The 23971-nt window shown below is 35.2% G+C and overlaps 1 protein-coding gene across 2 annotated transcripts in view; it reads left to right on the top strand.

Moving 5' to 3' along the window:
* DZIP3 (DAZ interacting zinc finger protein 3) overlaps nucleotides 1–23971 on the top strand; it is an 81441-nt gene that overhangs the window by 10489 nt on the left and 46981 nt on the right. For both annotated transcript variants that reach the window (XM_047099921.1, XM_047099922.1), the window contains exons 5-12: nucleotides 1824–1904; nucleotides 2400–2524; nucleotides 5477–5591; nucleotides 10805–10924; nucleotides 12310–12411; nucleotides 14174–14266; nucleotides 15045–15097; nucleotides 23445–23521. In XM_047099921.1, coding sequence (XP_046955877.1) covers nucleotides 1824–1904; nucleotides 2400–2524; nucleotides 5477–5591; nucleotides 10805–10924; nucleotides 12310–12411; nucleotides 14174–14266; nucleotides 15045–15097; nucleotides 23445–23521 — 766 coding nt within the window. The remainder of the gene's footprint in view (nucleotides 1–1823; nucleotides 1905–2399; nucleotides 2525–5476; nucleotides 5592–10804; nucleotides 10925–12309; nucleotides 12412–14173; nucleotides 14267–15044; nucleotides 15098–23444; nucleotides 23522–23971) is intronic.

Genomic DNA, 23971 nt, shown 5'->3' with positions numbered 1-23971 from the left:
TCAAAAGAGCCAACAAAAGGGAGTTTGTATTAACAAGTTTTCAGCAAGAACTTCTGGGATGCTGAAGATGTGCTGTTTCTCCCACTGACCAGGTTGCCAGGAAGTAAAATAAATGAGCATTAACAGATGCTGATTGCTTAGCCTACTGTACTTAGGCATTATTTCAATGATGAGTCTTATGTTAAGAAATAGAAGAGATCCCTCTCCTGGTAGCATTGTTGAGCAGAATTGGAATCGTCATGATCAGAGCAGCCTACTGCTGTATCCTATAGCTCTCACTGTTCCTCAAGGCCACCAAGGCCACCAAGGATAGGTGGAGCAACTTGGTAGGAGGTGGCAGTGGGGTGAGGGCAGGGGACAGTTGCCAATAATATCTCTATATCCATTGAGTTCCAGTACTTAGAATAATCCCTGCTAATAGTGGCGGGGATCGTAGGAAGGGAAGGGCAGAGTCATGTAGGTCAGAAACCTACCACTTACATCTGTAAATTCCTGAGTTCTTTACCTTTTATTTATGATTATAGCATTACCACAATTCCACATCTTATCCTGTTCTCAAAATGTTCTTTTTAGACTTGTGTGAGCCAAAGGCTCTGTTGTATTTATTTGTGAAACCAATTTTTTTAAAGTTATAAAATAATAGCTTACACTTATTTAGTGTTTGCTATATGACAGACACTGTTCTAAGCACTTTTTGTAAGGATTAGCTCATTTGCTCTTCATAACCACCATCCCTCCACCATTATTCCCATTTTATAGATTAGAAACTGAAGCAAAGAGGTTAAACAACTTGCTTAATTCAGCAGGTAGTAAGTAGTAGAGTCAGGATACAAATCCATGTAGTCTTGGCTTTAGAGTCCATTCTCTGAACTGCATTTTACCTCCTCTGCAGAAATGGAAATTTTAAGATGGAAACCGGTGTGTGAACACAAACTCACTTGGTCCATTGAGCGCAAATATGCACGTCTATTTGCCCTGAGATTAATTTGAAGCCAAATTCTAACACTAGCCAGTTACCTCATAAATGTGTACTGTTGGCCATGAGAAATATGCTAAGTAAGAGAATACAGTTAGATCAGTAAAGAAAAAGACTTCTGTCCTGCAGATGCTTATCATCCCTATGTACCTGCAAAAGATCTTGTTTATGGGACAGTCTTGTAAAAAGCTAATGTGACAAAAGACAGGGTTATGATCTTAAGTCAATAGAGAGCTTACGAACAGAATGTACAATATCGTTCTCCATGGACAATGTTTAAACTTTTTATTTGAGGTAACTTTAGATGCACAGAAGTTGCAAAAATATAGCTGTACAATACAGAAGTGCAGAAAGGTTTTTGAATACCTTTCATTCAGTTTTCCCCAATAGTTAGATGTTACATAACAGTATATATTATCAAAACCAGGAAGTTGGTGTTGGTACAGTGGGTGTTGTGTCCGGAGTCTCTAAGACCACCCTCCTGTTTTGAAGGACTTCAGGGACTCAGAATGTAGTTGTACTCACTGCTACATCTGTATGGAGATCCTTAGCCATTTGTAGCATGTGGGGGCAGGAGGGGGAAGGAGACAATAAATCCTGATGGCTTTCATTTTCTTTAATCACACTCTAGTGTTTTATTTTGAGATTATCAGTTATCCTCTTTCTTCTTCAGGGTTGAATTATCAAATACATCTAGTGTATTTGCTATTTCTCTTATTAGATGATCGATAATATGATAATTTTTACTCTTTTTAATAATTACTGAGTAGCCTAGGATATTTAATTAAACTTACTATACTAAAAACTATTTTCATCTAAAGAGCCAATTAATTTTTTTTCTTTTTAGGCACATCAGATTAATATTGGTTATTATCTGACATTATTATTTTTGTATGGAGTAGCACTCACTGAAAGAGGAAAGAAAGAGGTATGTAGTATGTATTATTGCCCATTGTAAGTGTTTTCACATACGATGACTTGATTTTAACAAAATGTTGATTTTAGAAATTCTCTAACTCTTAAAAACTGAGAACAAACTGAGGGTTGATGGGGGGGTGGGAGGGAGGGAAGGGTAGGTGATGGGCATTGAAGAGGGCATCTTTTGGGATAAGCACTGGGTGTTGTATGGAAACCAATTTGACAATAAATTTCATATATTAAAAAAAAGAAATTCTCTAAATGTTCATTTTGAAATGTTGGCTAGGGAAGATCTTAAGTTCTTTTGTGAATAGGTATTTTAATCACTGAGTATATTATCTATATGATCACATACAGAGATGCTAGGATTAGAGATGTGAATAAATGACTGCATGACTGGATCAATATTAAAGCTGCCCTAATTTCTCCAGTTTGGAAAATAATTCTTGTAATAGAAAAAAAAATGCTTTTTACATCAGCCAAACCTAGTTTTATGTTACTACAGGATTATACAGAAGCAGAGAATAAATTTCTAGTGATGAAGATGGTGATCCAAGAAAATGAGATTTGTGAAAACTTTATGTCTTTAGTTTATTTTGGACGTGGTTTGCTTCGATGTGCCCAGAAGAGGTAAGGGTTTTAATAAATGGGTAAATCTTGTCTTTCAACTTTTAGCATTGTGACATGGATAGTTTTTGCACTATACTAGGTATGATGACATTTGTGCTCTTCTGGGTCTTCTTCACCTGTTCCTATAGAAATAATTTCTTTAATGTATTTGAGAATATTAAATATCAAATCTAACAGATCATGGCAGTAAAAGTCAGTGTAGCAAAGACATTAGGGACCATAGGCTTTGGAATCTGACAGAACTGGGTTTAAATCCATTTTCTACTATGTATCTAATCAATGACTCTAAGGAATGTAGTGTTGCTCAGCCTTATCTTTTTTTTTTTCAGCCTTATGTTTTTTATCTATAAAATGGAACTAATAATAGTGCCAACCTTATAGGGATGTTGCAAATGATTAAGTGCTCGGGCATCTGGGTGGCTCAGTCGGTTAAGCGTTAGATTCTTGATTTCAGATCAGGTTATGATTTCACAGTTTGTGAGATCAAGCCCTGCATTGGGCTCCATGGTAACAGCATGGAGCCTGCTTGGGATTCTCTCTCTCACTTTCTCTCTCTCTCTCTCACTCTCTTTCTGTCTCTCTCTCTTTCAAAATAAATAAATAAACTTTAAAAAAAATTAGTGCTAAGAACACAAAAATGGTAGGCTTAATAAATAAATGCTGGTTGTAGTTATTAATACTATCACCAGTTGAATAGGTGTTTAAGGTATAAATGAGCTTTTAAAGCATTGAAAGAGTCCAGATGCTATGTTTGGGGAACATTGGGGATTATATGTTTAGTGAAATTGTATGGGGGAACCGATATGGATTGTTTCCTTATTTGTACCCTTAGCCATTTGTAGCATAATTCATTAATTTTATTTGCTAAGAATGTATCATATTCTAGAGACTGTGCTAGCATCTCTAGATAGCATTGGGGATACAATGATGTGCAAAACAGTTCCTATCTTCATGTAACTGACATTATAGTGAATCTTGTAGACCTTAATCAAATAATCAGTTATACAACTAATTAATTTGGAAATATAATAAAGAGCTATGAAGGAAAATACAGTGGATAATTAAAGTTTTTACTGGGCCCCCAGTCTAGTTATGGGAATCAGAAGTCTTCTTGAGGAAATAATGTTTGAGATTTGAAAGATGAATTAGGCAGTTTAAATCCTTATGCAGTATTACTGCTGTGTCCAACCATGGGATTCCTAGAAGAGTCATCTCTGTGGTAGTTACCTGATTCTTTTGTAAGGTTTATCATCTATCCTCTGGCATGCTTGTTTTTCACTGAGGTACCCAGAAGACTTCCTGCTTCCCATTTACTAACATGATGTCATCAATATAGTGGACTGGTGTGATGTTTTGCAGAATTTTAGGATGATCAAAATCTCTTTATATTGTAGAGAGAATTCTCATAGCTGTGAGACAAGACAGAGAATGTATATTGCTGTCCTTCCCCCAGATGTGTGAACTATTCTTTAGTCTCTTTACTGATGGGTGTTGGAGAGAATCTGCTTTCCATATCACAGATAACTAGAAACCCCAGTCACATGACAGCATCATTGACTTTCATCCCTGGCCTATACAGAACAACCACCACTGAACTGCCTGAAAACACTGCTTTAATAGTTAGAGTGTCCTCTGTGCCTTTCCAGGGAACTGTGTTTAGTGGTGGCTTCTCTGGTCTTAGGTAGTAAGTCCATTATAATATCCTTACCTCCTTGAACTTTCTTTAATACTCTGCCTTCAAATTTCCTGCATTTCCACCTTAATTACTATAGGTCAATGTTGGATCCAAGCTTCAAGTAGCCTTCTCAGCAGCATGGTGTCTCGGGTGTCCTAGCTAAGAAAGTAAATCTTGAATTGTGGAAGAGTCCTCCCATATCAACATACACTTCTCTGTCCAGTTGTATATTTGTCTATTGGGTCAACACTCTTAAGATCCACTCCCACATATGTTTCTGCCAGTACATACTGGTCAAGTTCTGCAATTCTTAGGCTGAATAAGCTTTTTCTTTCAGGGCAGGAACTCTGTTTTCTTACATGGGCTCTGTTTATACCTGACCCTAGAGTTATTGCTCTATGGGCAGTAAGCACAGATGGGAGAGGATCTTGAGAAGGAAGGGCATCATCTTTTGAGATATGAACCTCAGATGATACTTGGTCAGTAAAGGGATTCTGATACTCCTTGTCAGCCAGAGGGTTGAAGGCAATTTAAGGGTTTTACTTAAATGTCTCCATTTCAGACCTCAGGGTCTACTTTCTCCCTGATCAGAGCCCTGATTTTAGCATAATCTACTGAGGCAGTGTTTTTAGTTTTTGCTGCTATTTTAACCTTATGATTAAATACTGGGCCTCATTTTCAGCACAGTTTGCCCTTATTAGAATTGGTAAGGGTTCTTTAAATGTTACCGTAGAGGCCTTTTAGCTTTCACAGGGTGTCCTGAATTGGTAATAGTCCTGTCAAGGAGGTACATTTGGTCTCTTTTGCAGTTTGTTTCACCTTGTGACTAAATCTGGCCTGATTTTCAGCACATATTATCTTTATGGCTGCAGGAGAGAGTCTCTTTAAATGCTGCCATAGAGTCCTCTGTCTTTCACAGTGTGCCCTGAGTCAATAGTTGGCTGACCTGTGACTGTCATTCTCTTTCTTCAAGGCTTCCAAGACAGTAGACAAAAGCCAACCAACTCTACAATCCCTTTAATTACCAAGGCCCCCATACTGTTCAAGCTTGAGCTACTACATAATCTATTGCCTCCCCTTCCACCTGTATTTCATCCCAATCTACCACAGGTGAGAGTCCTAGTATTTGTATTTCTATAGCATGCCAGAGGTTATCATCACCCTACTTACCACCAAAAAAAAAAAAAAAAAAAAAGAGTTGCTCATTGTCTTATTGGTAAACTATCTAGTTAAAGTCCCATTCAAACTAACCTTATTTTAAAATAAATGCCTTACAGATATAATGGAGGACTGCTAGAATTTCATAAAAGCTTACAAGAAATAGGAGATACAAATGATCATTGGTTTGACATAGATCCTGCAGAAGATGAAGATTTACCTACAACTTTTAAAGTAAGAAATTAAGAACAGCATTTCATCTGTGACTAATCAGAATCCTCTTTGATGAAGTGTGGTCTGTGCTAATTTTGTCATATTCTATAGCAGCATGTTCTTTTATTGGAAATTAGCTTTTTGTATAAGAAACAACATTAATCCCATTACTTTGTGCAGAATGTATGATTCAACACATAGAAGCTGTGTTAGCAAATAACAAGATTTGTTATTTAGAAACAAGAAGATTAAAAGCTATGCAGGTCCGGTACTTCATGGGGCTATAGCTAAATGTGGTAGTTAATTAACTTACTTTTTTTTCTAATTATACTTACCGTTATTTTGTTGTTGATTTAAATTTAAAAAGTACTAAGAAAACTTAAAAAAATTATTTCAGAAAATTTGAAAAATGTTTAAGTACTGAAAGATAAAATTTATCCATGTTTCCTCAAAAGGAGAAACTAATACTAGTATTTTTATTTATGTTTTTCCAGACACACATGTATAAACACTTGTACCCTTTATTTTTAGTAAATTGGTATGTTATATACATTGATATATAGTTTAGAAATATATACTCTGAGTTTCCCAGTAATTAGATTATTCTACAGTATGATTTGTTTTCATGGTTCATCATAAAATCATGCTTTAATTTGCATAACCAGTTTCCTGCTGTTGAATATTCAGTTTATCCTAAACATTCCAGTTTTTCATTATTATGTAAAGTCATCTTTGTGCATGTCCCACATAATTCCCATAGGACACATTTCTAAAGGTGGAATTGTGAAGTCTTTAAAACACTTGTAAACATGTTGGTATTTGTCTTCATATATCCTCTTAGAAAGTTTGTACCAGTTTGTATTCTTAAGGCAAAGTATGAGGGTTTCCATTTCCTCATACTTTCTGGGTATTCTTTACTTTTGGGGTAACTTTCATCCATCTTTTAAGTCATATTACAGTCACTTTTTAATTTGTTTAATATGAAAATAGCTACACTGAGTTTCTTTTGGTTAGTGTTTGAATGACATACGTCTTTTCAGACTTTTACTTTAAACCTTTCAGGATCTTTATGTTTGGGCTGACTTTAAAGCCAAATGCGTTCCTCAAAGCAGATGTTTGTAAAGATACAAAATTCAACTTTCTAGTAAGCTGTAATAGGTCAAATTGTATATAGCTAATAATAGAGCCTCGAGATGTATGGGACAAAAGCTAATATAACTAGAAGGAGAGATAGAAAACTCTCCACTCTCAGAGTACTATTTTAGTGTAGCTCTCACAGTAATCAATAGAATAAGCAGTTTTTGGCATTAATCAGGATAATCACATGACCTTAAACCTAGACTTAGTAATGATTTTATATATTAATTTTAACATTGAACTTCACTGCTTGCCTAAAGCAGGCCCTACTTGGTCTTACTTTTCTCTTTTTCCTCCTCCTTTTAAAATATTTTTTGTTATTCAAACTTTTTTTAGTGAATTTTTTTATTTCATGCAAAATAATACATGTATGTAGTTTGTCAAATATTAGAAGACTTAAACATTAACAGTCTGTGGTACATCAGCTTTAATTGTAGTTCCTAACTAGAGAAACCTTCTTCCAACTCTCTAGACATTTGTCTTTGATATTTACCTATATTTTTTGAAAAGATGTGCTGCTTTTTGAATATTTCTCCATGGTAGATATTATCTTTGACTACCCATGATGGCAGATGAGGAGGGTTTATTAGTTCTTATACCTCCCCTTTATACATACATTTCCCTTTCCCCATCCTACCAATAGTCAGTCATATGTTTTTATTAAATGTGCCTTAGGTTTTTCTTTTATTCCTTGGAATATCCTTCACTTCTATGTAGAATCGTCTGTTTCTTTGATGTCAAGCTTTCTTTTTAGCTTTACTCCCTTGTTTTGGTGGTACAGCTCCTTCAGCAGCTTCCTAGAAAAGGGTACTTGATTGGGAGGTAAATTTTTTGAGATCTTTCAAGTCTTCTAAATAATTTCTTTTTTGTACACTTTATTTGTATCTTGCCTGGGCATCCAATTGTAGGGTGCAAATTATTTTCCTTTATATTTTCAGTGTGTTTCTGTTACCTTCTTTGCTTCCAATAGTACTTTTCAGAAGTCTGATGCTCTGATTCTCAATCTTTTGCTGGTAACCTGTTTTGTTTTTTTCTTTCTGGGAATTTTTAGGATATTCTGTGTTCTCTAGTGTTCTGAGATTATATTTTGAAAATGTTCTGGTACATTCTAAAAATTTACTTATTTGATAATTTCTTCATTTCCATTTTTTCTTTCTGAAATGTTTATTATTCAGATACTTGACATCCTGAACTGAATCTCTGATTTTATTATTTTTTTCCTTATTTCTTACATTTTATTTTTTTGTACTATTTTCTAGGATATTTTCCTCAGCTTTAGCTTTCTGTGTAGGGCTGATATTCAGCCAGTGCACACTAGTGCTGTTATATTAGTTATTATAATGTTAAAATATTTATATACAGCTTCCAAAAATATTTGCTGCCATGAGTTTTTTGGGCACGCAGCCACCATTCCAGCTGCTTTGGACTTTCTACCAGCCCTCACTCCCTTACTTCTTTAAAATCCAATAAAGGTTTAATGTCTGACAGAGCAGAATGCTTCAATGACCCTGTTCTGACTGTAGGCCAGCATGTTCTTAATTTGTTAAGATTGATGCCTGGCAACCCACTGAAAATCTTGCTTCTCAGACATTATGATTAGTTTCTTTTTAGGGCAATTAGAGGGCGACCTGTACCCCTTTATCCTGGGTGAGTTCCACCAAAGGCCTTCCCTGCCCCAGTTGTTCCCGTCCTCATATATCCCCTTAGATAAACTCATCCTGGTGGGGCAATATAGCACCCTTAGAGATGCTGGCACCCTAGCCAGGGTGGTGTCCTTTGAAATGCTTGTTATTTTTTAACATTACCATTGTTCCTATCCTTCTGTTGAAATTTTAATTTCAATGATCATTTCAGCTATTATCTACTAAGAGTTTTTGTTGTTGTTACGTATTATGTTCTTTGTTTTTTTTAAATGACCGTCTCTTCTTGTTTCATAAATGCATAATATAACAGAGATAAATGTCAGCCACATCATGGAAGGCCTTAATAAGCCAAGTATGGGGTTCAGACCCTATCTTGAGTTTAATGTGAAACCCCTGAAGACTTTTAAACAGTAGAATGATATAATCAAATTATAATAAAATGAGAAAATGGAGAACACGCACATATACACTTGTATACTGTATGTATCTATATTTGTACATATATATGCGTATGTATATGTGCCCTCTCTGGGAGGTGATACTCAAGTTGGAACCAGCAGATTGAGACTAGAACTAGCTCTGTGAAGACTGGGGGAAGAACAATTCTAGGTAAATGGAATATAGTGTAGCTTTCACAAGCAAGTCTGAGGAACTGAAAAAGATAAAACTGTAAATTTTATAATGAGCAAGGCTAGAGATGAATTTCAAGAGATGGCTAGATATACTGGGTTCAGCAGCACGTTCTGCAGAACCTTGCAGTCCTTGGTAAGGGTTCCCCACTTTGTTTTAGGTACAGTGGGAAGCCATTGATGAGTTTTAAGCAAGTAACTGAAATCTTTTGCTTCTGTGTAGAGAGTACCTTGGAGCAGAGTAGGTGGGGAAGAGGGAGGCAGTTAGGCAGCTGTTACAGTTAATAATCTAGGTAACAGCTGCCTAACTGTTAGGCAGCTCCAGTGGTAAAAATGGAGATAGAAATGGAAAAATGTGCAATGTATTTTGGAAGAAGACTCAGTTACTTGATATATTACATGCAAAAGGTGATGGAATCTATTATGCAGTGGCTGAGTTCAAGATTTCTGGCTTGAAGCTGAATAGATAGTGGTAGATGACATTGATGTGAGTCCTATGAGGGCTAAGTCTTAGCCTGCTAAGTTTACTACTGTTACCATTAACATACATAACTTCCATAGCAAGCTGGCTTAAAACAGGCATTTTGTAAATATGTTGAATGAATGAATGCCTAAGATGGGAGGCAAGAGATAAGGAATAAAGAATAAGGAACAAAAGGATTAAAAAGGGAAAAAAACCCAATAAAATAGTTACAAATTGTAGTTAGTGTTCTAAAGAAGGCAAGGGGCTGGCGTAGAGAAGATGGAAAACACAGAGATACACACCCCTGTAGCTAGCTGCGTATATCCGTATGTATATATGCCTATAGGCATGTGTGGCATATATTTGGTGGGAGTATCAGTAGATCAATATTGAAGTACTAAGTTTAAGATCTGTGAAACTGCAGTAGTTATATATTTTCTGTGAGTCCTTTGTTGCTGCTGCTGTTGTTTTTAGCATTTCCATTTGGCCATTGGCTATGCTGACAGGATATACTACCCTCATACTGAAAGGTCCTTAAACGCCTCTCATTTCTTTCTCTCTCTTCTTGATACTAAAATGTTTTAGTTAATTTGGTCAAAATATCCTTATTCAATATCAGCCATCAATTTAAAATTCTGAATGGCATCAAAAGAATGTTATGGTGACTAGATTTATCAAATAGTCTATAGAAGCTTATTAGTCATGTTGTATACTCTCAGTATATTAGAAATACTGCTATTTGAAATCTTGTAATACTGTCTCTCTAAGGGATAAGGATTAAGGACCTGGTGAAAGGACCTGTTTAACATAGACCTGGAAATGTGTTTCATCTACATTTAATCAGCATTTTTAAAATAGGAAATTTCATTCCAAGTTGTAACTCAACATTGGAAGCATATTTCTGTACGCTACTTCTGCCCATAATGGCAGCGAGCAGCATATTGCACCACTCCAGGAGTCCCACTACCAATATGGTGTTCTGGAGACCAGTTCTAGCAGACCCTCCTGGGCTCCCAGTGATTTGTTGTCTCTCTGTATGTATATCAGAGCAAGTAATTTTTGACAGGAACATGCTGGGTGTCGTGCCATGAGTTAGGATGGTGAACAGAGGTATAGACTCAAAGACTTTTTCCTTTCTCCATGTTTATGTTCAGTAAAAAACCCAGTATTCTAATTTAGGGCCTTCTCATGTATTGTTTACTTTGAATGAGGGAAATATGTTCTATACTGTTTTTTAAGAAAACATACAATGCCTTCAAAAAGGGAGATAATAAAATGGACATATTATTTAAGGTAAAATATTGGAAGTGTTGCAGTCTTGTTACTAATAATTCATAAAATTAAAAAAACCTTTTAATCTAGGATCTTCTTAATGATTTTATCAAGACAACTGAAAGTAATATAATGAAGCAGACCATTTGCAGTTATCTAGATTGTGAGCGATCTTGTGAAGCTGACATTTTAAAGAACACCAATTACAAGGTAATATAATTATTAACTGATTTTAAATTAATATAATTAAAAATTAAACTTTGATAAAAATTATTTTTATCATGCATCAAAATATTGTTTAAAAAGAGTACTTAGTTTAATTACAGTAGTAATTCATGCAGTTAAGAAGTTGAGTATCTCTGAGTACTTAGATTCATAGTGAGCAGGAATTATTTAAATCCTGTGAATCAATAAAAAAAATAATCGATTTTGCTAAGGATTTTGTAATATTCAAATGCCTGTAATCATACATGAAAAATATGTGAAATATTCTTTATAGTTAGAAATGTTATAGGTTGAAAATATTAGCATTTTACTAAGGAGAAAGGTTGTTACTCCTCAAGAATTATGTTACTAATTAAGCGATCATTATCTGTTGTATGGGTCTTGGTCAAACAAAATGAAACCAACCTGGATTTGAAGAAATTTAACAAAGTACTTCAAGTCTAGTTCTCTCTGGATATATCAGAATGAGGCTGTGGGAAATCACAAGATAGGATGAGATGTGACCGTCAGTGCCACTCTGACACCACCTCTGTCATATAGTGGAAATCCAGTTGCAAGGCATGATGTATACAGGGAGTGATGGGGGAGAAATCCAAGATCTATTCATTAGAGTAACACAGGTTTTGGGAAGTGGACCTGGGGAAGTGGAGTGCTCAACGTGGGGCAAGTTGGTCTTGGTTTAGGTGATATGGTGATAAAAATCTAAGGTTTGCCAGGGAGGCTTCCAGGGTTCCAATCACGTGGACAGCATGTAGCAGCAGAACCTCCTGGCCAAAAAATTTATGCCATTCATGTAGTTTACCTATTTAAAGGATGCAGGGCTGTAGTTCCCAGGGAGCTCACACTGGGAAGGACAAGAAATTTAAACCCTGGGATAATGCAGTAGCTATCACTAAGAGAACAAATCAGGTCTGGTGATTATTAGCAGAGATGCAGGAGAAAATGGTATGAAATTGGGGCTGGAGGAAAAGAGAAATGTAAAAATGGAGGTGAAGAAGAGGGGCAGAGAGCATGTTCCTCTGAAAAGATCACACATCAAATTTTGGATATTTTGTTGTATGCGGTATATGGAAGATGATTACATTGACTTCTTCAAATTGCCTTTTCTTTCTATCCTAATGCACTGTCTTTAGTGATGGGAAAATGGACCTATGAAAAATGACCTATAAAGTTCTTCGATGACCAGTGATCTGTTGATAAATTTTGAATGCCATGTAAAATTCATTTAGTTATAGAATAGTTTTGAAAGTGACTTAAGGTATTCATGTATAAATAAATAAATGAATGAATGAATGAGACTTATGGTAGTATTTTCTATATCTGTATGAACTACTATTTTCATGTCAACTGCTTACTTTTATCTTTTCCAGGGATTTTTTCAGTTAATGTGCAGTAAAAGCTGCTGTGTTTATTTCCATAAAATTTGTTGGAAAAAGTTCAAAAATTTAAAATATCCAGGTGAAAATGACCAGGTATTTGTTTTTCCTTCAGAGCTTCACAGCATTTCTTCCTTTATCCATTTCTCTTCATTTCTTCCTGTTCATATCCTTCTCTCCTTTTTCTTTCCCCTCTATTTTTCTTTGCCTATTGTCTCGTGCTTTTTTCCTCATTATTCTTTGTTCATTATCGCCATTTATTAAACACATCTGTGTTGGGGATACTCTGCTAGTTGCTTTGTTTAGTGATTTTTATCAGTTTGTTTCCTTCCTTTTAGAAGTTTACAGTCCTAAAAATAGAAATATTGTTGTGTGTATTCACATAAAGAACATAGATTCAAAGGATATATATATTTGGTAAACCAAAAAAAAGGAAAGGGTACATACAATTTTAAGGATAGTTTCTATTTTAAGGAGCGGGGGACAATAATAAATGTTATAGTCTTCAATTATTTATTTATTTGTTTATTTATAGAGAGCACAAGTGGGGGAAGGGGGCAGAGGGAGAGAGAAAAGAGAATCTCAAACAGGCTCCATGGTCAGCAGAGAGCCTGATGTGGGCTTGATCCCATGACCTGAGCCGAAATCAAGAGTTGGATGCTCAACCAACTGAGCACCCCTATCTGTATTATTTCTATTTACCTAAGGTAATATAATTAAATTAAATTCTTAAGAAAGTAGAATTCCAAAGCTCAGTTCTATATTGGTTACTCTTTAGTGAGCTAATGGCCATAGGTTGGGTCTGTACTGTTTCATTCTAGAGTGTCTATATTGTGCAAACAGCAGAAAACCCCTTATAAAGGAATTGTGGTATAGTAGAAAGAATATTGTATATGGTGTTGAGTGATCTGGGTTCATGTGCAGATTGAGCCACTACTATTTTTTTTTCATTAGGCTGGTGATTTAACGACTCTCAGACTCAGTTTTCTAAACCATTTGAAGTGAGAATAGTAATACCTACCTCTTAAGATTGTTGTGAGGATTGACAGATAAAAAAATATGAACTTGCATCGTACACTAAACATCATTGTATGAAGTTTTATGCTTATTTATTTATTTATTTATTTAAAGCAACATGTGAATAATTTTCACCTTCTTTGATAGGGCAATCAATATAGCTCAACTTCAAGAAAGAGAAGTAAAAGAACACTAAGTAACTTAACCAAGGGAAATAGTAAGGTCAGAGCCAGAGAAAGGTCTCAACATTTTTATTCCTTTCCCTGGAATCCTCATATATCTGATAAAAATTCAGTATTCCTTTTTATACTTGTTTAATCAGTACATTTTACTTGAAGTTGCTTTCCCTGTGGGGCAGCAAATACATTTTAGGCTGTAATATAGCTGCTTGAAGATTTTGAAGTAGAAATGATGAGAGAGAAAAGTGTGATCATGCATTTTAAATAGGAAATCAATTAATACACAAATTGGGCTATCTTTATTTTTTTGAAGTTTTTATTTATTTGAGAGAGAGAGACAGTGTGAGTGGGAGAGGGGTAGAGATGGAGAGGGAATCCCACCCTGCACCGTCAGCATGGAACCTGATGTGGGGCTCGAACCCATGAACCATGAGATCAAGCCCTGCGCAGATACCAAAAGCCAGATGCCCAACCTACTAAGCCACCCACGTGCCCTATGGACTCTCTTTAAACAGCTAACTCTCCAGTGTTTGTTCACATCTTTTATCATCTAGCAACATCTGCATTGAACTTTAATCAATTTTGTACATTAGTGATTTTTTAAATTTTTATTTGTATTTTTTCTGTTAATAATTTATTGTTTTTTCTATTGATAACTTTAGAGTTTTAGTGGGAGAAAATGTTTGAAGGAAGGATGTACAGGTGACATGGTAAGGATGCTACAATGTGATGTACCTGGAATTGTTAAAATTTTGGTAAGTATCTTTTTTCTTATTTTTCTTCCCTTCACTGAAATGATATTTTTTACTGCAAACAGACTTGGGAATCATAATAGTATTCTAGTCATATTTTTTCTTTTGATGATGACAAGCTCCCTGACCTTTCTATTGCTTTGATTTCTCCAAAGCAATAGATTTGGACCTTAAGAACAACAAAAATATTTAAAAATAAAGATGCACACAGGGGGAGGGAGGGAGAGAAACAAAGCAGGCAATGACTGTACCAAGAGGGAAAGTCTGTCATAAATCAAAGATGATAATCTAATTCTGTGCCACCTAAGATTAAAATAATTTTAGACTTTCTGAACTTTTTTTAGTTTGTAAACATTTTCCCATGAAAATATCTGTAGAACATCACATATTGTTCCTATTACATACAATGTAGTCACATTGTATCTACTTAATTTTTTCTAATTAAGGAAGTGTCTTGTCACATCCTCAGTTTATAAGCTAATGGACCAAAATGATAAATATGTATTATTTCTTTTTTTGCATATATATTTTTGTGTGTTTTAGATTTGGCATTTAAATCCTATACTGATATAAAGTTGGACTGCTTTTTAAGATCCACTCGTTTGTTGTTTGATTAGGATTGCATATGGTTCACCTTGTTACTTCTGTTTTACTTGTTTTAAAGTCTGTTTAGCTTATTCTCATTGTCTTTTTTCAAATGGTAAGGCTAAGAAGTAACATTAAAGAATTTTGAAAATTGAACCACTTTAGGGCTATTTTTTTCTTTTTCCATCACTTGCAGTTTGAAGTTGTGAGAAAGGATGAATATATAACCATTGAAAATTTAGGAGCAAGGTAAGCTTGAAATAAACTCTTCTTTTTCCTGAGCATGTACATATTTTTCAGTTGCTGCTTTTTTTCTATTTCTGTCCATTGTTGGAGCTCCATTAAGTTTGTGTATTAATTTCTTTTTTGGAGCTCTATTAAGTTTAAAAGAGTATTAGTTGTATGAAAAAAATTGAATTTGATTGACGTTTGTCTTCTCCTCTCTCCCTATGCTGTAGACAATTAAATTCTAAAGCAAGTAAGGGTTAATTATGTGAATGCTTTTCCTCTAGGTATAAAGATAATCTTTTCCTGAAAACAAAACATATTTTTCTTAAAGTCATTTAAATTAAGTTGTTATGATGTAAAAACTTTCTCCTAGCTTTCAAAACTTATCCAGGCCTCCAAGCTTGCTGGAATGATTAGAATCATCTTATTTCTTGGATGAGAAAACTGTAATGCAGAGGAAGATCTAGTGTTAGTTGGGAACTCATAGAGGTAGAGAGCATTATTGCTATTAAAATTAGAAATTTCAATAGAAAAAGTTCTTCTAATTCATTGATTCTGTTTTCTTCTGTTGAAAGTGTAAACGTCTACCATTTTTCAGACTACCAGGAATATGGCATTGATATCTAAGGCATCAGTTTTCCTTTATAAGATAATGAAACCCAAGTCTTTATCTCTGGCATAGGTTCCACTCCTAAAATTAGATCTATCCACTGGCATAATAGCTCCACTTTTAGTTTTATTTTTTAATTTTTTTTTTAAAGTTTATTTTGAGAGAAAGAGAGGGGAGAGAGAATCCCAAGCAGGCTCCACACTGCCAGCATGAATGAAGCCTGATGCGGGACTCAAACTCACAAACTGTGAGATCATGACCTGAACCAAAATCAAGAATCAGATGCTTGAGCGACTAAGCCACCCAGGCACCTTCAAAAAACTCCACTTTTATTTCCAGAAATAACTGTAGTTCAGCATGTCCATAACTGGACTTAGAATCTTCCTTCCCAGCACTGCTCTGTAATTTTTAAGTCCTTCAATTCAGCTTCTTAAAAATATTGTAAATGCCTCCTTACTTCCACCCCTACATTTGCACTAAACTAAATAACATTATTATTTCTCACTTGGAATTCTGAAACGGCTTCTAAACTGGTCTTTTTGTCCCTAGCCTTACCTTCCTTCAGTCGGTTGTTTACATAGCCATCAAGAATACTTATCAAAAATGAAAATTGAACTGTATCACTTTTCTGTTTAAAATTAATCTTTCAGAGGCTTCTCATGGCTCTTAATTTAGTTCGGACTTCTTAGGTTGACTTTTCAGACACTTCGTCCCTGCTGCACTCACTAGTGTCATTTCTTGTCATTCTTTTCTTAGTGTATATGCACCAAGTATACCGAGCTTCTTTTAGTTCTTTAGTATACCATCTATTTTACCTTCAGGCCTTGCTTGGAATACTCTACTCCTTTGGTTTTGCCTGGTTAAAAGTTTTGGAAAGACATTAGACATTAGGTGTTTCTATCACGTGTTCCCTTTACTTCTATCAAAAAATTTAATATTGACCCTTGAACAGCATAGGGGCTAGAAGTACCAACCCCACCCCCACCGTCAGCCAAAAATTTTCATGTAACTTTTGACTTCCCCAAAACTTAACAGGCTACTAATAGCCTGTTTTTGACTGGAAGACTTACTGATAGCTTAAATAGGCAATTAACACATATTTTGTATATGTTTTATATACTGAATTGACTGGATTTAAAAAAAGTTACAGAGCAGTATATTGAAATTTCTAAGCTAGAGAAAAGAAAATGTTACTAAGGAAATCATAAGAAAGAAAATACATTTACAGTACTGCATTGTATGAAAAAAATCCATGTAGAAGTTTGAACCCATGTTCAATTCAAAGGTCAACTCTATGTACTAAGTTTTATTATACTTTCTTGTCTGTCTTCTCCATTTGACTATAACCTCACTGAAGGCAAGAACTTTATCTTGCTTACTAGCATATTTCTAGTGCATAGCGTAATGGCACATGGGTACCTGACATATAGCTGGTACCCAATGAATACATGACAGATGTAGAGGTTCCAAATTCCGTTATTCTGCAATAGGTAATGTACTTTTGTTTTGACAGTCAATTAACTTGTATATGGACTGTGAACTCTTTTTTGGGGGAGGCAGGTAGTGGTTCCAGTCTCCATTCAGTTCTTTTGCCTTCACCTGAGCTGCTTTGAGTCTGTTCCAAACATGTGGTTCAGCAGTCAGAGGTGTGGGCAGAAATATTTGGGGATCTCTTTCTCTTCTGGGATTCCCCCACTCTCTTCAATAGCCATGGTTCCCTGGCTTCAATTTTCTGGTTCCTACAGCCTAGGAGACTTGTTTTCTGCCAGGGTATAGTTAGCCCCAGGTTAAAAGCTCTAGGATTGGTGAATTTACTAACATTTCACCCAGCCCTTACCTCCTCTCCTCTGAGCACGTACTCTCTCAGCAGAGTTGGTCTTTTACTTCTATCCAGTGCCACAGGGAGTACTTTTTGTAATTTGCCCAGGTTTTTTTAGTTGTTATCTGTGGGAGAATCCTCTGGTAACTCGATCACAATACCAAAATTGGAAGAGCTACTTTATGGAGTTTTACGAATGAATAACAGAATCATTCTTTTTTAAACTTTAAAATGTTTTATGGTTATTAAAGTATAAGGAAAGGCTCACAAAATATAAATGCAGAGTTTAAGGAATATTATAAAGCAAACACTCTCATAGCCCTACCCAAGATGGGATTTTGCCCGTACTCCAGAAGCACTCACTTGGGCCCTCTCTCCCTGACTCCTCATCTTCTCCCTAGGTAACCTATCCTGACCTTCACAGTAATCATTTCCTTGCTCTTTTTTATGAAAGTGCCAATTATAAATGCATTTCTAAACACTGAAGTTCTTTCTTTTAGGTCAGTTTTTTCAAGCTGTAGTTTATATACAGTTAAATCCACTCTTTAGAACTATACATTTAAATGAGTTTCTTTGTATACATTTGGGTAACCACTACCATGATCAAGATACAGAATATTTTTATCTTCCCAAAAAGTTCCCCCCAAATCTCTTTTGTAGTCATTCCCCTTGCCCAACCTCTAGACGCTGGTAACCACTCATGTGATTTCTGTCCTGATGGTACTGCTTTTTACTGACTGTCCTTTAATAGGGAAGCCTTTTGCATTTGAACTTTTTCACTTAGCATAATGTTTTTGAGATTCATCCATGTTATTGCATGTATCACTAGTTTTTTTTTTTTATTAAAATGTTTATTCATTTTTGAGAGAGAGAGAACGAATGAATGAACGAACCAGAGAGGGGCAGAGAGAGAGGGAGACACAGAGTTCAAAGTAGGTTCCAGGCTCTGAGCTGTCAGCACAGAGCCCAACACAGGGCTCAAACCCACAAACCATGAGATCATGACTGAGTTAAAGACGGACACTTAACTGACTGAGCCACCCAGGTACCCCAACACTAGTTTATTTTTGTTTATTGCTAAGTAGTCTTCCATTGTATAAATGTACCACAACTTATTTATTCATTCAACAGTTGAGGACATTTGAGTTGTTTCTGGCTTGGGCTATTATGATTAAAGCTACTATAAATTTCACTTACATACTTTTTGTATAGACGTATGCTTTCCTTTCTCTTGTGTAAATTCCTAGGAGCAAGAGTGATGAGTCTTATGGTATATGTTTAATATTATAAAATACTGCCAAATGGTTTTCAAAGTAGCTATACATTTTCATTCTCACCAACAGTGGAGGAGAGTTCTAGTTTCTCTGCAGGTGTGTAATAGTATATTGTGGTTTTAATTTGCATTTGCCTAATGACTAACGAAGTTGAATATCTTTCCACATGTTTATACATGTGTTATTTCACCTATATATCCTCTTTGATGAATTGTCTATTCTAATTTTTTGCCCATTTTTACATTGGATTGTTTATCTTTGAGTTATAAAATTTCTTTGTGTATTCCAGGTACAAATTACCTAATATGTATTTTTGAAATATTTTATCCCAGGCCATGACTTGCCTTTTTATTTTCTAAAAGGTATCTTTCAAAAATCAAAAATTAATTAATTTCAGTGAAGTCTTAATATTTCTTTTATGCTTAATGCTTTCTGTGTTTTAAGAAAATTTTTTCTGCCCCCAAATCACAAAGATTTTCTCCTATATTTTTTCTAACAGTTTTTTAATAAAACTAAAAACAGTTTTATATTTAGATTTATAATCCACTTCTTTTTAAAAAATTTATTCATTTTTGAGAGGTGGGGAGGGGCAGAGAGTGAGGGAGAGAGAGAAGCTCTGTGCTGTCAGCTAGGAGCCTGACATAGGGCTTGAACTCACAAACTGTGAGCTGAAATCAAGAGTTGGACACTTATCCAACTGAGCCACCCAGGTGCCCTGGATTTATAATCCATTTCAAGTTAATTTTTGCATATGGTATGACATAAGGGTCAAGGTTCACTCTGTCCCATCTATATCTATCTGTCTATCTAAAATCTATAGACTATATATAGTCATTTTTGTATTCCATTCATTTGTATATTTGTCCATTTAACAATACCATACTGTCTTCAATACTATAGCTTTTTATTGTCTTTTGAAATTAGGTGGTGTGATTTCAACTTTATTCTTATTTTTCAAAACTACTTTTTTCTGTTCTAGATCCTTTGCTGTTCTTTATTAAAGCTAAGAAACATCTTATAATGTTTGCAAACTTTTTGCTGGGATTATGATTGGGATTATGTTGAATCTATAGCCCAGTTTGGGGATGATTTGTGTCTTAACAGTATTGAGGCTTCCTATCCATGAATGTGGAGTGTAATTACATTTAATTATAACTTCTTTGATGTCTCACAAGAATGTTTGTAGTTTTCTGTGTATTTGTTTTTTTATGCTGTTGCAAATAATACTTTTGAAATTTTAACTTCTAGTTATTTGTATTATGTGGAATTGGTTTGTATATATTGGACATGTATCCTGTGACTTGGTATTTAATAATTCTAATATCATCTTATAGATTCTTTGAGGTTTTCAACAGATGATCATGTCATTTGTGGCTAAAAACAACTCTATGTCTTTTTTCCAGTTTATATACTTTTTGCTTATTTCTCTTACTGCACTGGCTAGGTCCTCTGGTACAATGTTAAATACAAGTGGTGAGAGTAGACATCGTTGCCTTTTCTAGATCTTAGGGAGAAGACTTCAGTTTTTCTCCATTTAGTGTGTTGTTAGCTATCAACTGTAGTTGCCCTTTTTCTGGTTGAATAAATTCTTTTGTTTTCCTAGTTCTCTTAAATTTTTTTTATCATGAATGAGTATTGAATTAGTGCTTCTCTGCATGCATTGAGATGATCATATGGTTTTCTTCTTATTCTTTAATCTGTTAATATGCTGAATACATTAATGTATTTTCACATGCTGAATCAGCCTTATTTTCCTGGGGTAAAGAACAGTTGTTCGTGATCTATTTATTTTTTTCTATATTGCTGCTATTTTCTTCTTAGCTTTTAAAAGATATAACTGACATAGAACATTGTATAAGTTTAAGGTATAGAAAGTGATGATTTGATTTATGTATGTATTATAAAAAGATTCCCACAGTAAGGTTAATTAACTGTATGAGGTGATGAATATGTTAACTTTTTTCTCGTGTGTGTGTGATGAGAACTTTGAAGATGTCTCTTAGCAACTTTCGAGTATACAAAAAATATTACCTGTAGTCACCATGCTTTACACTGGAATTTGACCCCTTATTCATTTTCCCCACACCCTTATCCTTGGCAACCACCATTCCACTTTCTGTTTTTGTGAGTTTGGGGTTTTTTAACTCCTACATTTATGTGGGATCATACAGTATTTGTCTTTCTCCGTCTGGCTTACTTCACTTAGTATAATGCTCTCCAGGTTCACCCATGTGGTCACAAATGGCAGGATTTCCTTTTTTTTTATGGCTAAATAGTGTTCTAATGCATGTGTGTGTGTGTGTGTGTGTGTATAAAAATCATATTTTGTTTATCCATGCATCTACTTATAGACATTTAGTTGTTTTCATGTCCTGGCTATTGTAAATAATACTGCAGTGAACATGGACATGTAGATATCTCTTCAAGATAGAGATTTCATATCCTTTGGGTATACAATATATACCCAAAAGTGGGGTTGCTGGATTAATTGTATTTTTAATTTTTTAAAATATTTTTTAAAATTAATTTATTAATTTATTTTAATGTTTATTTTTTGAGAGAAAGACAAAGTGCAAGCAGGGGAGGGGCAGAGAGAGAGGGAGACACAGAATCCGAAGCAGGCTCCAGGCACCGAGCTGTCAGCACAGAGTCTGATGTGGGGCTTGAACCCACAAACTGTGCGATCATGACCTGAGCCCAAGTCGGACACTGACTGAGCCACCTAGGCGCCCCATTTAATGTTTATTTTTGAGAGAGAGAAAGAGAGAAGGAGAGAGGGGGGAAGGAGCATGCTCAGGCGGGGGAGGGGCAGACAGAGAGGGAGAGAGAGAATCCCAAGCAGGCTCCAGGCTTTGTGCATGTGGAGCTGGAACTCATGAAAGAGATCATGACCTGAGCCAAAGTTGGATGCTCAACTGTCTGAGCCACCAGGGTGCCCCTACTTTTAATTTTTTGAGGAACTTCCATACTGTTTCTCCTAGTGGCTGTATCACTTTGCATTCCCACCAGCAGTGCACAGGGTTCCTTTTTCACTATATCTGGCCAACACTTATTGTGTTTTCGGTAACAGACAATCTAACAAGTGTGAAATAATCTCTCATTGTAGTTTTGATTTGCATTTTCTGGATGATTACTAACATTAGCATCTTTTCATGTACCTATTAGTCATTTTGTGTCTTCTTTGGATTAATATTTGCATGGTATATATATTTTTGCATCTTTTTACCTCAACCTATATACGTCTGTATTTAAAGAGAGTTTCTTATGGACAGCATAGATCTTGCTTCTTTATACCCAACCTGACAATGCCTATCTTTTAAATTTGGGTGTTTATTCCATATAAATTTGCTGTAGTTCTTGATATGGCCAGATTTAAATCTACCATCTTCCTGGTTGTTTTCAGTTTTTCTCATCTGTTCCTTGTGTTTTTTTTCCTGGGTTTGTTCTTTCTGTCTTTCTGTCTTTCACCCTCTCTCTCTCATGATTGCTCTAAGACTTACAATATATGTTTTTAACTTGTCAAAGTTCATTTTCCAATACTATACTATTGTATGTATAGTATAGGTATTGTATGAACCTTACAATAATGTTTCCACATCATTCCACCTTTGTGCGTTTGTTGTCATGTTTTACTTCTGGATATAAATTCCATAATATATTGTTATTTATAAGTATAGTTCAATTTTTTTCTGTTTACACTGGTAGAAATACAGGTTATTTCTGAATTCTGACCATAACAACAGTGCTATGATGAACATGCCTGGATGTGTCTCCAGATGTATATGTACAGAACGTTTCCCAGAATATATCCCTAGGAATAGAATCAGTAGGCCATCTGACCATATTTTCAACTTTTCTAGATTTTGCTGAATTGTTTCCCACAGTGGTTTTACCTGGTTACACTCCCACCAGCAGTATAGAATATTTTTTATTCAGTATCTTTGCCAGTACTTCATATTGTTAGAGTTTAAAATGTTTCCATTGTAGTGTATGGTGGGCAGTGTTTTGGTGCTGGAGATAAAACACCTCTAACAACCTCCAACACCTAAATCTCTGTCCTCATTAAACTTAAAACATTCGGTTGGTATTGCCCCATTTTTGTTTTATTTTGTTTTCTGTGGGAGAGTTTATCTCAGTGCCAAGTCTCAAGTTTTTCATGACAACATTAGTGTTTAGTCTGTTTAATAAATTTTGCTACTTTTACCCCTCATTTTTTTTGGTTATTTGTATTGCTGTTATGCTAATTTCTTTGTTGCCTTTTTTTAAAAATCACTAGTCCTTACATGAGTTTTCTTCTTGGATTAGTGATTGATAAGATCTTATGTTGGAGGAAGGTCTGGGGGGAATTATAGTTTTGCTGGTTTTTTACAGTATTTCTGTTGCCACACAGCTTTTTTTTTTTTTTTTTTTTTTTTTTTTTTTTTTTTTTTTTTTTTTTTTAGTATGAGATTTAGCAGTTCTATTTGTCTGGTAACTCCAACAAAATTGACAGTGTGGGGTTATCCTTGTTGGTGGGTTTTGTTTGTTCATTCCCTTTTTTCCTTTGCTTTTAAATTTTTCCCAAAGGAGGAGGAGAGGACAATATTCACTTACTTAGCCATGCTGATATCAGAAATGTTAAGTAACTTTGGTATTAATTGTAACTTAAGTTTTTTCTACTTGCAGTTATAAAAAGTTGATGTCTCTGAAAATTACTGATACTGATATAAGACCGAAGATCAGTTTAAAATTTAGTGCAAAAGGTACTGTTTTATTCTTATATGTCTCCTCTTGAAAAGTATATTAAAAGTTTTGACTTGCTCTGTACAGTATCATACCACTGACAACCATGTGTTTATGTTTGTCATTCACTGGGCTTATGTTTACACTAAGTAAGCATCACTTGGCATGGGCTGAAATTCATAGACGGAAAGATCAGCAGGTGTATGGGTCTTACATTACCTTGGCATCATAGAGAAGTTTGCTGGGTCTGGTGTATAACTGTTGACTACACAGTGAGATTGGACTCCAGCAGGTGTTCCCTACCAAACCCTCCTCTCTTGTTGCATTCCCTGTTAATAGAGCGAAATGGAAGGCATGACAATTTGGGACTCAAGGCCAAGAGTCTAAACTTAAGTGCCAGCTGTTTAGGAATGCCAGCTGGTCAGCAATGCCACTTAGAGGCTTTTAGGGCTTATAGTCCCATGGAAGAA

The sequence above is a fragment of the Lynx rufus genome, unplaced genomic scaffold (genome assembly GCF_022079265.1).
Source record: "Lynx rufus isolate CCGP_SWC_20201006 ecotype Redwood Valley unplaced genomic scaffold, mLynRuf1.p SCAF_5, whole genome shotgun sequence".
NCBI lineage: Eukaryota > Metazoa > Chordata > Mammalia > Carnivora > Felidae > Lynx > Lynx rufus.
Note: the sequence above shows the minus strand (reverse complement) of the source record. Positions and strands in the feature narration are given on the sequence as shown.